General features: G+C 49.3%; 3 protein-coding genes across 3 annotated transcripts; all 3 read right to left on the bottom strand.

Moving 5' to 3' along the window:
• Positions 1-1,247: 1,247 nt before the first annotated feature.
• N7458_010978 (Ras GTPase activating protein IRA2) lies at positions 1,248-3,818 on the bottom strand (the record flags this gene model as incomplete). Its single annotated transcript, XM_056914360.1, has 4 exons — positions 1,248-1,408; positions 1,475-3,317; positions 3,401-3,534; positions 3,605-3,818. 4 exons carry the CDS (start codon positions 3,816-3,818, stop codon positions 1,248-1,250), a joined length of 2,352 nt encoding a protein of 783 aa, XP_056763209.1.
• A 5,354-nt stretch (positions 3,819-9,172) lies between these two features.
• On the bottom strand, positions 9,173-9,991 carry N7458_010977 (seipin co-factor family protein; the record flags this gene model as incomplete). Its single annotated transcript, XM_056914359.1, has 1 exon — positions 9,173-9,991. One exon carries the CDS (start codon positions 9,989-9,991, stop codon positions 9,173-9,175), a length of 819 nt encoding a protein of 272 aa, XP_056763208.1.
• A 1,656-nt stretch (positions 9,992-11,647) lies between these two features.
• Positions 11,648-12,319, bottom strand: N7458_010976 (peptide alpha-N-acetyltransferase MAK3; the record flags this gene model as incomplete). Its single annotated transcript, XM_056914358.1, has 2 exons — positions 11,648-11,896; positions 11,969-12,319. The coding sequence occupies 2 exons, from the start codon at positions 12,317-12,319 to the stop codon at positions 11,648-11,650; spliced, it is 600 nt and encodes a 199-aa protein (XP_056763207.1).
• Positions 12,320-12,679: the final 360 nt, after the last annotated feature.

Genomic DNA, 12,679 nt, shown 5'->3' with positions numbered 1-12,679 from the left:
CTATTCTGCTTCATCATGGGGGTACTTACGACTGGGTAACCTATAGAATCTCTCCAGGATACATTATAGACGTCTGATTCAACTCTAAAGGAATCATTTCTCATTGCCAGAAAAAAAAAATCAAACATACCAAAGAGAGGGGCACGAGGCGGTGTCGAATGAATCCACTTGCAAGACACGACGCTAAGACAGCAAGTCAGGACGAACTAACGAACCAATTCTTAGTTCATGCTAAGTCGGGCGAACTAAAGCGAGTCCCAAACACGAGATCATCGGCACTTGCAAACTAGAGTCACCGCAAATTCGACGTCAGTCATGTCTTGATCCTTGGCTTTGTAGGTATGCAGGAGTTGCCCAAGATAAAACAGATAAAATCTCAATCATATATGCCCATAGTCAATTTCGCGATGATGATTAAATGGCCAATGGCTTGGCGCTGTACAAGTAGGGGCATAACAGGCAGAGACGGGTATTCAACTCAACAGACAACCGCACAGCAGAGAGCAGGGATTATTATACACAGCGCATAGAGACCCGAAAATTCAACGGGTACGAGCGGTGATGGAAAAGGCATCCAGAAATCTCGAGACAGTATTCAAAGACAGATCAACCCCTTGGCCGACAACAAGATAGATAAACAAAACACAAGAGCCAATGGTAAAGAAAAAAGGAAACACAAAGAGAACAATAACTATGCGTTGGGTATAACTTGCCACCAAAAATCCACCACAAGGGGACAAACACAAAAGAAAAATAAGCCCATCCGATACAATTCAATCATTCGATCATCCGATCAATCCAACAATCCCCGACGGGGCCCGAGCCAGCGGAGTTCCCGTCGTGATCATCCTCCATAAAGTATGTTCGTGTATCGACAACATTCAGATTCACATTCACATGCACAGCCACACAAGACCACCGTGCCGTCCATGTCCAGCTCGTCGGTGAAGAGTGTAGGTCTGGGCCAGTGGACGGGCACGGTCAAGTGACGGCAAGTGTATCAGTCCAGTCCATCGTTATGTACGCCGAGGACGGACGGGTATAGGGTATATTACGGACAGGTCCGTGTCCATCAAGATCATCAAAGGAGAAAGTAGGTGGCGCAGAAATGAGGCCCACCTTATCCGAGTCAAATAGAGAAGTTGGAGAGACAGTGTAAAGCTGTTCCTTCGTGCTCGGTCTCATCAATCGTAAGGGGGGAGGTTCGTAGACAGCAAGGCGAGGGTTATGCAAGCACCTGTGTGCCTTTACCACCCCTTCTTGCGTGCAAATCGTTTGTTCAAAAGGGAGAGCACCTTGGTGACATTAAACTGGACGTATTCCAGGTCAAGGTCCTCCAGGTTGTCCTTTTGCATCTCGAGGAGGTCGTCGAGCTTAAGGTCGAGCTCCAACAATCCACGGGCGCGGCCTAAATCGACCAATTAGTTAGCATGCTAAGATTGCCTGGGAATGGAATTCAAGACCCATAACTCACCCTTGTAATGAAGACTGATGACAAACGTGCCAGGCAGCGGACTCTTGAACATAAAGTAAATGTTCGCCCGGCGGTTCTCCGGCACATTACTCCGTCGAATGACACCCTCCTTCTCCAATTGCTGATGCGTAAACTTGTAGGGTCCCAGTTCCTGATGCTTCTGCTGTTTCCGCGATTTGCCCTCCGACTGGCTACGCACGTTGTGGAGATACGACTTGTAAGTCTCCAGCTGGCCGACCAGGTAAGCATTATGGTCGCGAATGGTTGCAAACACCTCCTCGAGTTTCCCAGTCTCCTCGAGCACATTCTGCTTGAGAGAGCCGAGATGCACGAGTTCCTGTTCGACTTCGTCCCGGAGCAGACTGAACTCGTCGGAGCGATCGATCACACCCATATCCTGCAGTTGACTCAACAGCTCCATAGTGCGAATACCCTTGCGCACCATCACGGCGTCGTTCTTGAGGGTGGCAGCCGCCTCGGCGATACGGTCCAGTCGCAAGGGGCGGCGAGCGACTGAAGAGTTCGGGGGCAAGGAACGCAGGATCTGCACAAAAGTCGCTTTGGCCTCCATGAAGAACACCTCTTCTTGAGTGATGTCCAGGGCAGCAGTCAGATCGTCGAGGGCAGTCTCCCATCGGCTATACAGGGGTACTGTGATGGTACGGTTCTCCTTGCGGGGGACCTGAGGCGGAGCTGCGCCGAGCTCCTGGAGCAGCAGGGAGAGATGCGAGTTGTGGTCCTGGGCAAGGGCCAAGCTATGCTTTTCCAGAAGAGCGTGCGTGGCGTACATTTCGTTGAGAGTGATCTGGAGCTCGAGATCACGCTTCGACAGAGCCACGTAGTTGTCCATTTCCAAACTCTCGTAAAAGTCCTGGACTTCGCACAGGTCAAGGAGGAACTTGTTCACGCGCCCCTTATTCTCCTCAATGAAAGGCTGCAGACTCGCCATGTAAGGCTCCTTGGCGTAGGAAGGCTTGTTGGCCAGGTTCTGAAGCATCTTCGCGATTAGAGTCAGGGTACGACGAGGCTTGTCGGTCGGGGTGGCATCGATAAGCATGTAAGAGCGAGGAGTGACAATGGCGGGGTTGATGAAGCGCAGGAAGAAGAATCCACCGATAAGCGTGCAGATGGTCTGATCTTGTGCATCGGGGTACTTGCGACGGGACAAACTGCGAATCTGTTTGCAAATCCAGCGGATACCGTAGGGCGCCTCGTCCACGGATTCGATAATGGTGGTCAAGAAGCCGTTTGCAATATCGGTCAACATCTTCAAGCGTGGGGCAATGATAGCCTGGACCTGCTTGTTCTCGGCAGCATCCTCAGCGGTCACAGACCGGGCCAGGTAGTCCGGTAGTGAGCCAGTCTCCTCCTCAATCTGCTTCACCATACTCTCGTATACCTTCAGGGGGTTGATCTCCAGATCGACGTCGCGTAACTCAATCAATGAGTTGATGCGATCAGCGAGGACTTGCTTGAGGTAACTCTGACCGGGACCACGGCGAGTGTAGGTGGTCATCATGCGAGAGACGGGGGTGTTCTGGCGGAGAAGGGACGAGTACTCTGGTGTGTTGTCAAACTGGTAGGTGAGGACAGACTGGAACATGGTGAGTAGGAGATGCTCTTCACGACTCTCGTACTGGTTTCCGTAAATGGTGAACATGACGGTCTGGAGGAGGGAGTCGATCTCGGCCATGGAAACCAGACGGCACAAGTGGGCGATGTGACGAGGTTCGGACTGTAGAAGGAACAAAAGGTTGCCATATTTCTGGGTACGTTCGTCGTTCGGGAAAAATCCCTCTTGTGGATCGGCAGTGTCGTCCAGGTGGCTCGCGACTTCGTTTTGCTATAAAAGGAGAGTGTGTGTGAGTGACATTGAATCCTCCCGATTGGGATGAGTATCTCCCCAGGAACGCATCGCTCTCTTACCTCTTCCAGCGCCATTCGGTTCTGAATCAACAGTGCGATCCGCGAATCTAGATATCGGACATCCTTCTCCAGAACGAAGTTCTTCTTCGACTGTGACGAGATCTTGGACTTGAGTTCGCGCAGATATTTCTGGGCTGGTTCTGCGAGTCAGTACCGTAACACGCGTGACTGGACTACCAAAGAAGGGAAGATGCCACCGCGTACCTCGTGCCAGGTCATCCGAAATCTCCAAATCCCGATCCTTTGCGGACATGGACAGGTAGAGAGCGGTGACCGACATCCGCTTGGATTGGCGGATTGACCTAGTATCGTGCGACGACATGGTGTTCTGTCGTGCGACGGGCTGAAACGAGGAGGACGAGGAGGAGGAGGCTCGGGAGATTCTCGATGCAGGCTGCAGCATGGTCGCTACGGACATTGTGGGACAGGGCGACGTGCCGGAGGGGAGAGGAGGGTTGAAGAGCGAAGTCGACTACACCGCAGCGGGCTGCGATGATTGGGAACGGTCGCTCGCGCGGCAGTCTCTTTTTGAAAATAGGGGGGATGAGTATATATCAATCGGCTGGCTTTTCCCCCATCGACAGGAGAAAAGGCAGTGGAGATCGCAGGCGCCTACCTTGGAGTCTATCCCCAGCGTGGAGACAGTAAGGCCCTTTTGTCCCAGAAGGGAGAATAAAGAGAGGCTGGTTCCGTGGGCAAAAGGTTTGGGAGGAGGAGGGGAGGGACGAGACCACGGAAAAGGGAGCGGGAAAACCGGGCGGGCGGACGACAGACAACTCAATTGGCACGGGCCGATACGAGAGGCAGAATTAGGCGAGGATGGGATGCCCAACCGGCGTAGGGAAGAATCAAGGGCGGGGGTTTTCAAGGAGGGGAAAGGTAGAGATGGAGAGAAGGAAAAGAGGGAGAGTGTCAAAGAGTCGAGAGGAATAGAGCGGAGGGGGGGAGGGAGTCCGAGGGGGAGATTAATCTTTTTTTGTTTAGTGAACGAACTAGTCGGACCCAGGGACTTTGGGGGGGTTTGATATGAATCAGGATTATTATAATTAACTTCGCTATGAATATTTATTATTATTATTATTATTATTATTCTTATTATTATTATTATTATTATACATAGCCTGGATTAAATACTCTCTCCAGGATTAATATTCTGTTTCCTCTTCCTTATTATCTCTCAATGGATCTCCTAATTCTCCTCTCGTGAGTTCTGTGACTCGAAGCATACTTTGGATACTTTGGGCTCTTGATCATGCAAGGGGAACCTTCTTCAGGTGAACTGTCGCCTTTTTTTGCTCTCTTTTCTTTTTTACCCCTGGCCCAATGCAGACTCTCTCACTAGTTCAGTTCTCCCGGACCTTGTTTTTGTTTTGCCACTGCGAACTACGCAGTACGACTGTCCCCATGATACTACTCCGTACTCCATCCTGTATAGAACCTCTCTGTTCTTCCCCTGACCCGGTGCCAAAGTTTGCTCTTTTGCCACACCCAAACCCCAGTCCCGCCAAGTACCCGACCGATGGACAGCCGAGGATGGTGTCCTGGATATAGACAGATGATCATTAGTTGTTTTTTAAAAAATATTTGATGAGAATACTTTAGTACGGAATACACTATGAAAATGTTATAGTTCTTATTTTCATTCCACAATCATCGTGCACGGCCTGTCAGCCCGGCCAGATCTTGGTTTTTGCCAGTCTGCAGTACGGTACTCTACGATCTTAGCGTATGGGCGATGGGCTTACGCATTCAACTTATCGACATAGTAATGAACTACTGTACATCTACGGCGACTATGAGATATATTCTGTGTATATCTGATGCAGTTCCAACCCCCCATTACGACTCATACCCCTATATTTCTCTCCTATCCACTCTGGTCCAAACTACTCCACTCTCAAATTCCAGTTCACCCTCCAAAGTGACATCTTCCGGACTTCCTACGGAGTAGCACACCCTTTGTGTTCCTCTCTTGAACCTCCTCATTCAGTCTTGACGTCAGGACCGAGTTAAACCAACTCCCACAGGCCTCCTTCTCATTCGCAATCTGGCCCACCAGCACGGTACCTGCATCCGAAGCAAGAATGGGGGAGAACGGGGCCGCACTGACTTCGAGTGACCAAGTGGGGAGGAGAAGCCAACCAGTCAAGGACGCTTGCGACTGCGACTAGCGGGACGGGTTCTGTCCACGAGACCTCCATGTGGGGATTGATGCTTTTTGATTCTTGCATTCCAGCATGCTTCAACGAGGAGCACCCAGTTGTGAGTCCAATATGGATGGAGCATGGAGCGCGGAGTGGTTCTAGCACGGGGATTGACTATGCATACCCCTCCGCTCTCGCTTTCAAAACAGGCTTACAACTTACAAGCAACTTCTAGTTCAAGTAATCCGCAGTTTCAGATTGATTCTGGCACGGGTTGAAACAGAGGGTTAACTTATTCTCAATTCTAAGATTCGCTGAAAATCGAATCGCAAGACTAGTACTGTGTAGATACTGAAGTAATAGTAGACGGAGACATCCCATGGTCGGCAGGGCGAGGTGCAAATTCCACGACAAAGATGATTTCATTATTGGCTCACTACATACTTCTCGTCTTTTGTAGAGTCGTCGCTTCTGTCGGTTACAGCCTACGGAAACTGTAAACTTCTGTCCCTTCCACTGACCTCTGACCTCATTACCTAAGACCATGTGCCTACAATAAATATCCGGAGTCAAGAACTAACTACTGTAGCCTCAAATTTACACTTATCTCTATCTGGGGCTCCCACAGCCCAAAAAAAGAAACAGCACTCCACTTCGCTGCTCTGCTCCTCCATCCACAACGCTAGGCTGTTGCAGGTGCTGCTATCGTTCGACGCTATCAACAGGATGTCTCAGACTCAGATGCAAGGCTGCCAGCGGGATCTCAGCCGAATTGGCAGACTGGTTCATCCATCCGACATCTTCGCGGTGCGCTTTCATACTCCGGACAAAGAATTAACAAGCCTAACCTCGAGTCAAGAGCCAAGTGACTTCAAGCAAGAAAGAACTGACCGTGGTTGACTTCCACGGCTAACTCAATTCTATAGTATATACATGCTTTGTCCCTCGTCCTCCACTCCACATGACTACTTCCAAGAATGTGCACTTTTAACCTCTTACCACCAGAATAGCGTGACTCGGATAGCGATTTCAGTTCAATAAATCCACGTATAGTAAGTAGCCTCCTTCCTTCCTGACCTTTTAGCGACCCAAGCTCAAAAATCACCCTCTGCTCAATCCCCACTAAACCCAATCGACCCATAAGTCGCATGAGTCGCATGAGTCGCATGCGGGGGTGGTGCATTGGACACTGGGTCTCGTCATTGCTTTTTTGGTCTTCTCTGTCTTGCTCCTACTCTTTTTGCTCCCTTTGGCCCACTCCTTCAACTTACTTGGAAGTTTGAGTTGGTCAGTGCTTGGGGGCTGGTCAGGGGTAAATGCATGGGTGGATCCGTCCTAGTGGGACTCCTCGGGATGGAGCCATCCTTGAGAGTTCCCCCCTCCACAGCCTGCAGGTCCGTAGGATGAACACTCGGCCTTGGGGCCTGCTGCATATCGTACGTACCTGTCCTACATGTCATGCCCCCTAATCGCAGTACCGTTCTCATGCGGTGCAGCTATCCGTCTTGCCTCTGAGACATGCAGGTGGCTGGCAGGAACTGTCCATTCCTTTGTACTTTGTACATTTTGGGGGGGGTGGCGGTGGCAGGAGGTACTCATTGACAGGGTTATAGGTACCAAGTTGTGAATGAGGGTACGAGGGCTAGAATTTATGTAGCGCACGTACTACCACTACCTCCAAATGACTAGGGAATTTGGCTCATAACAAGTAGCTCTTTATATTTAATAATACTAGAACCATGGATATCATCTCAGGAAATGAGACTTCCCGCTGCTCGTACCCCATATCTAATCTTGAGAGTCGCATATAGACTAAACGATCATCTTAAATTCGCTTATCCTGCGCAATAATGAACTAATCATAAATCAAGGATGCCCGCGAAGTCAACGCATGCAATAGCAGCAATCCCCACCATGACCCTCGCAGCTCGGCTGATCATCCAACCCACACGGACCAACGTGCATCCCATCCCGTCCGTCATGAAACGCGCCAAGAGGCGTCGCAGATCAGTTGCAGCTCACTGGACTGGACGGAGTAACAACCCATGAAATCCCCTCAAGTAAGTCTTCCGGGGACTGCCGTGCCGCATGTACAGTACATACTACAGTATGTACAGTGTACATTTCGAGTCCCACTCAGAACGAGTGAGATAATATGTGGAGGAGCAGCATGCCGCAGCAGCCGTACAGTATATCGTTATCCACCCCTAATAGAATCCACGAGCGAGAGTCCTTCATCAACTTTATGCGTATACTTACCTAGTAGTGCGGAGAACGATCAGGTTGCGCTTTCTATTCTACTATCATTCACTTTATAAACCATCCCCTTTTCTTCAGGCCTCCCTATCAGTACATAACATGGGTCTTTGACGGATAATCAGCGGGTCCCGGAGGATCGACTCGAAGATTTACTACTTTGGGAGTCTCACAAACAAGTTGAAGAAGATCGCCATGGAAGTGTAATTTACTAATTATCCACCGTCGAACCTTGCATTCCTGTCTGGCGGGGAATGGCCTATGCGAGATTTACCAAGTTGCCTGTCTGCTGACTGCATACCTATTTATACTCGACCTAAGCTGGTCTGTGCTGGGATGACATTCGAGTCTGGGATAGGCGTAAAGAGAGTGACTAGTACTCAATGATGAGAGGGCATAGCCGTGGCCATGAACAGACACAGAGAAGAAACTCTCGCGAGAAATGGGAATCTTGAATGGCTAGGATCCATTCATCCCCTGTCGCACTCCGAACGATTCAATGTGACATCACACCTTATCAGATAGCTAGACTAAACCATCATCACCACCAGATGCCGAAAGACAGAGTCCAGCATGAGTATACTGGAGCATTACACTAGCCAGGCTTGAATTTCGGCCCCCGAAGCAAGGCCAGGTGATCTTACCACGACCACGATGCCAGCTTACCCCCGAGTATGCGTTCATCCAGAGAACGAAACAACTAAAATCCCACTGTATAAAAGATTGTACACCCAATGTAGCTTTCAGAACAGACAATCGCTGCCGATGCTTGAATTACAGCCCAGGAATTTCTGCGAAAGCCCTACACCACTAGCAATCCGCTCCTGTATTCACAGTTATTCTAAGGGTTCTTTGAACTATAACTATTGGTATTTCTCCAACGCTGTCAAGGCAGCTTTCCCCTCGACAACCTGAAAGGAAACGAAAAGAAGATCGCCTCTCCAAAGGCTGCTCATAATCGACAACACGAGTAAAGCACACAAAGGCTCCCAAGTGACAACGTAATATAGTATCTTAACCCAAACCGTTGGTAAGCGACATGGATAGCGATCAAAATAATTAGCCAATTTTGGTAAAAGTTTGGATGAAATATTCTACGACTACTACTCCGCCGTTGGAATCCCTCGATGGAGGAGTTGATCATCTCTGGTCTCGTGTTTGATATTGTACTCCAGTTGCATCATATCTTGTTGAGCATTTGCACACGAAACGTAGAGAAGCATGAATTGAGAAACCACGCATGCTTTCCTTATCGGCAGCTAATGAAATCGTGTATCCAAAGTCCAAAATGCTATGCCATGATTCATCCAACCTGAAAAGCGCAGTACATAACAAGGTCATCAAATTCTCGAAAACAGTCCATAACAACACCTCAATTATCCTTCTTCTCATCCACCTCTTCCCCCGTCTCTTCCTTACCCTCTCCGTCATCCCCACCCTTCTCCTTTTGTACCTTCACCTTTTGTGCCTTCACCTTTTGTCCCTTCACCTTTTGTCCCTTCTCCTTTTGTCCCTTATCCTCTTGTCCCTTCTCCTTTTGTCCCTTCTCCTGCTCCTGTACCTTCGGCAACCAAAAACGCGTAATCATCCCACCCAAGAACCGCTGATCCACCCACTTAAGCAACCCGTACAAAACCCACCCCCATCCCCACAACGAAATCCCCATCATACTCGCCACAAGCAAGATCGGTCCGAGAATCAACAGCGCCAGAACCGCCCACAACAACACCGCAATAATCGCAAACACAAACACCCCTACCAGGAACACTAACAGCGGCACACCGCAGCAGATCATCTGACACACGAGGAACGTCGACGCAATCGGCCGTTTCAGTGCCTCCTCGTACATGGCGGCCTGCTTCGGCGGCGGCAGGTACCGATTCACTAACCATGTCACAAGCCACTCGAATCCGTCAAAGGCTTGCGGTATCATCGATGCGAACCAGTTGGTGAATCCGGCCCAGATGCCGCGGAAGTTGATCTCGGGGGGAGGCTGCTCGGTGTCGCGGGGCCCATCTTCGGAAGGGAATTCGCCCGGGATGACTGGGTCGGTAAGTGGTTTGGTTGTTTCTTGTACTTGTTTGACTGGCTTTTGTGCGGTTGATTGAACTGTGTTGGTGGCTGTCTCGGTGACTTTGTTGTTGACGGGTAGATCGCGGCCGAGACCGCCGGTAACGGGGTCGAGAGACATCGCGGGGGTATATGGATCTGCTGGATATTTGCGTAAAGGAACCGGTACACTAGGTAGGTTTTAGAGGAGACGTCGGATGTTGATTGTAGATATCTGAAGCTGTTTGAGGGTATGAACTGCTGTTTTGTATATCAAGCTGCATTAGATGATGGAGACGATGACGTAGGGGGCGGCGCATAAACTTGATCGATATATTAATTTGTAGCTTCTGTTCGCCCTTGATGCAACGAAACAAGATATAATCAAATGTAGAGAGAACGAACTTTCATGCCACCTCAAGTCTGCAGGATTGATGCTACGAGAAGCGAGAAGTATGGTCATATAATAGCCGATGAGAGATATTGTGAATAGTGTCGACACTAGTCAGTGTTCAAGTATTCCCAAAGTAAGCTACACTTTTTCTTAGATATTCCACGCACGATTCGGATATTTTTCCAGTCGTCTCCCTGTAGGTCAAATGGTCAAATAATACTCTGAATTCGTATTTGGAGCTAGTGGCTAGTGGCAGTTACGATGTTCCGTATGCCAAACGAGTACGATCAAGGAAACATAACCGCCAACTTGTACACTAGTGGGCAAGGTTAACAGGTTGTGCAGTTCTTTTACGATTTCGATTTGCAAAATAAAGGATATACGAGAGTCATTCCATCCACTTCGAAAGTAAGTGCCATCGCTAAGTGCTATGAAAAAAGGCATAATGCCGTCCACACGACCGTATCCTTTGAGGTTACCATGGCAGAAAATGCGAGTTGACGATCACTATTTGTCACAAAATGATGGACAAAGCAAAGATTTGAGGTCATTTTTATATTGTTAATAGGAAAGGACGTACGCAAAAATGGTGAAAGCCAGGAAGAGAGAGAGAGAAGCCAGTTCAAAGTCGTAGTCTAGAGGATGTTTCTCGTCCTATTCTCGTCCTACTCTCGCTGGTCCTGTTTGATATTGAGACGGACATACCACTTTGTAATCTAAAGCACCGTGGTTCTTTACTCGCTTGCCTCTATTAGGAAGTAGATAGCTGCGTGTACAATCTTTTGTGATGTCATATCCGTGTTCACCTAACCGAAGGTGGCGGATTGTTACACTTTGGCGTCACTTGTCAAGGAAGGACACTCGTGAATGAAAGGTGAGAGTTGAATTCTTCACAAGGCTAAATAAGAATCGGTGAAACAGCAGATCTTCAAATAAATTGAATATCTTTGGAAAAGATCACCAAGCTACACTATAAGGTGGACCTGAGTAGTACAATCAACATTTAATGTCTGTTGCTTTTTGATTGCCCTCAGATCCTCTAGACCTGGGCAATGCTTCAATGAGAACTAGAATACAATTCCCAGAATCAAGCTTAGATATAATTTCTGATACTGGCTGATTGGCGTATTATCGAGGCACATTCATGGTGCTACGCCCACTCAACATCAGAGCTGACAAAAAGTAAGGCGTCAACAGGTAGAATATTGCCTCGTGGAAAGACCAAGGCATTGATTCCCCTCTTCCCTCCATGCTTCATTGATATTGCTATTCGCTATCAGACCTAGACGCCAATTCCATGTGCAAGTGCAAGTCTGTTCATTCAGGTCGTTTCCCATCGAGATGTCATGATCACGGACACCCTTCTTCATGGGAGTACGTGTACTGCTCATATTGCAAAGCAGATCAACTACCATTGCCTTGTGTGGCAGCAGGTCCATGAAAGAACTGATCAAAGGCCGGGACTGGGGGCGGGGGTGGATACGGGTCAAATGACGTTCTGATCGAACCAACTCCTTCCTTAAGATATAGGACGAGCCGGTAGGCTGAGTTGCCATTCAGATAATATCGATGTAGTCGCTTGCTCCGTAAGAAGCCTAGTCGCTCATACAGCTTCATTGCGGCGGTGTTGGTGATTTCGGTTTCGAGGACGATCTGCACACGACACAACACAGTGAGCAAAGCTAGACCAGATAGAAACCGCCCGCTCGCTGGGGATACACATACTTCATCCGCATTCCGCTCAATCATAGCGTCGATGGCCATGCGCACTAATTTTGTCGCAATACCCCGGCCCCGGTATTCCTCGCGCACGGCCAGCATGGCGATATACCCTCGCAGTGGGCCACCACGATGCGGCTCCAGTTTCGACACCACCACACCGACCATCTCGTCCTTGTCATCCATAGCCAGAAAACAGAGGTCTCCCCATTGGTAGAGGAAGTAGCGGTAGACGTAGATACTATAGGGCTCGGACAGATCTTTGGAGATCAGTTGGCGCATGGCGGTGACATACTCGTTCTCGCGGGCACTGTCGTACCGCACGTAGCGCAGGTCGGAGGGGGCATCTTGGGTCATTGCCGCAGCGTCATGAGCTCATGGATGCGGGAAGGGGACTGTGAAAGCTCAAGGCTCGAGGTCGAAAGTGGCCGTGGAATTCGTGTGTGGCTGGTGGGAAAGCAAGTTGATTCGCGATGGAGTAAACGAGCGTGCGTGGGGCGGAGCAAGCTGGAAGTCGGGCGGATTGCCATGTGACGCTGATCCTCCCGTTCATGTTTCGCGCAGGTACACAATCCTTGATTTTTTGGGAGGTGAGATGCCGTCTTAAGGCTGCCTCGTTTCTCTATCCTCACTTCTCTCTTACTCCGAGCATCTCCCTGTACAAAGTGTGTTCTTCTGAGTTCTGGCCATAGCTTCCTTGAGCATATCCTCTCTGAG

Source organism: Penicillium daleae, assembly GCF_028827525.1.
Source record: "Penicillium daleae strain IBT 16125 chromosome Unknown utg000008l_segment0_segment0, whole genome shotgun sequence".
Lineage (NCBI taxonomy): Eukaryota > Fungi > Ascomycota > Eurotiomycetes > Eurotiales > Aspergillaceae > Penicillium > Penicillium daleae.
This window is presented reverse-complemented; position numbering and strand designations above follow the sequence as displayed.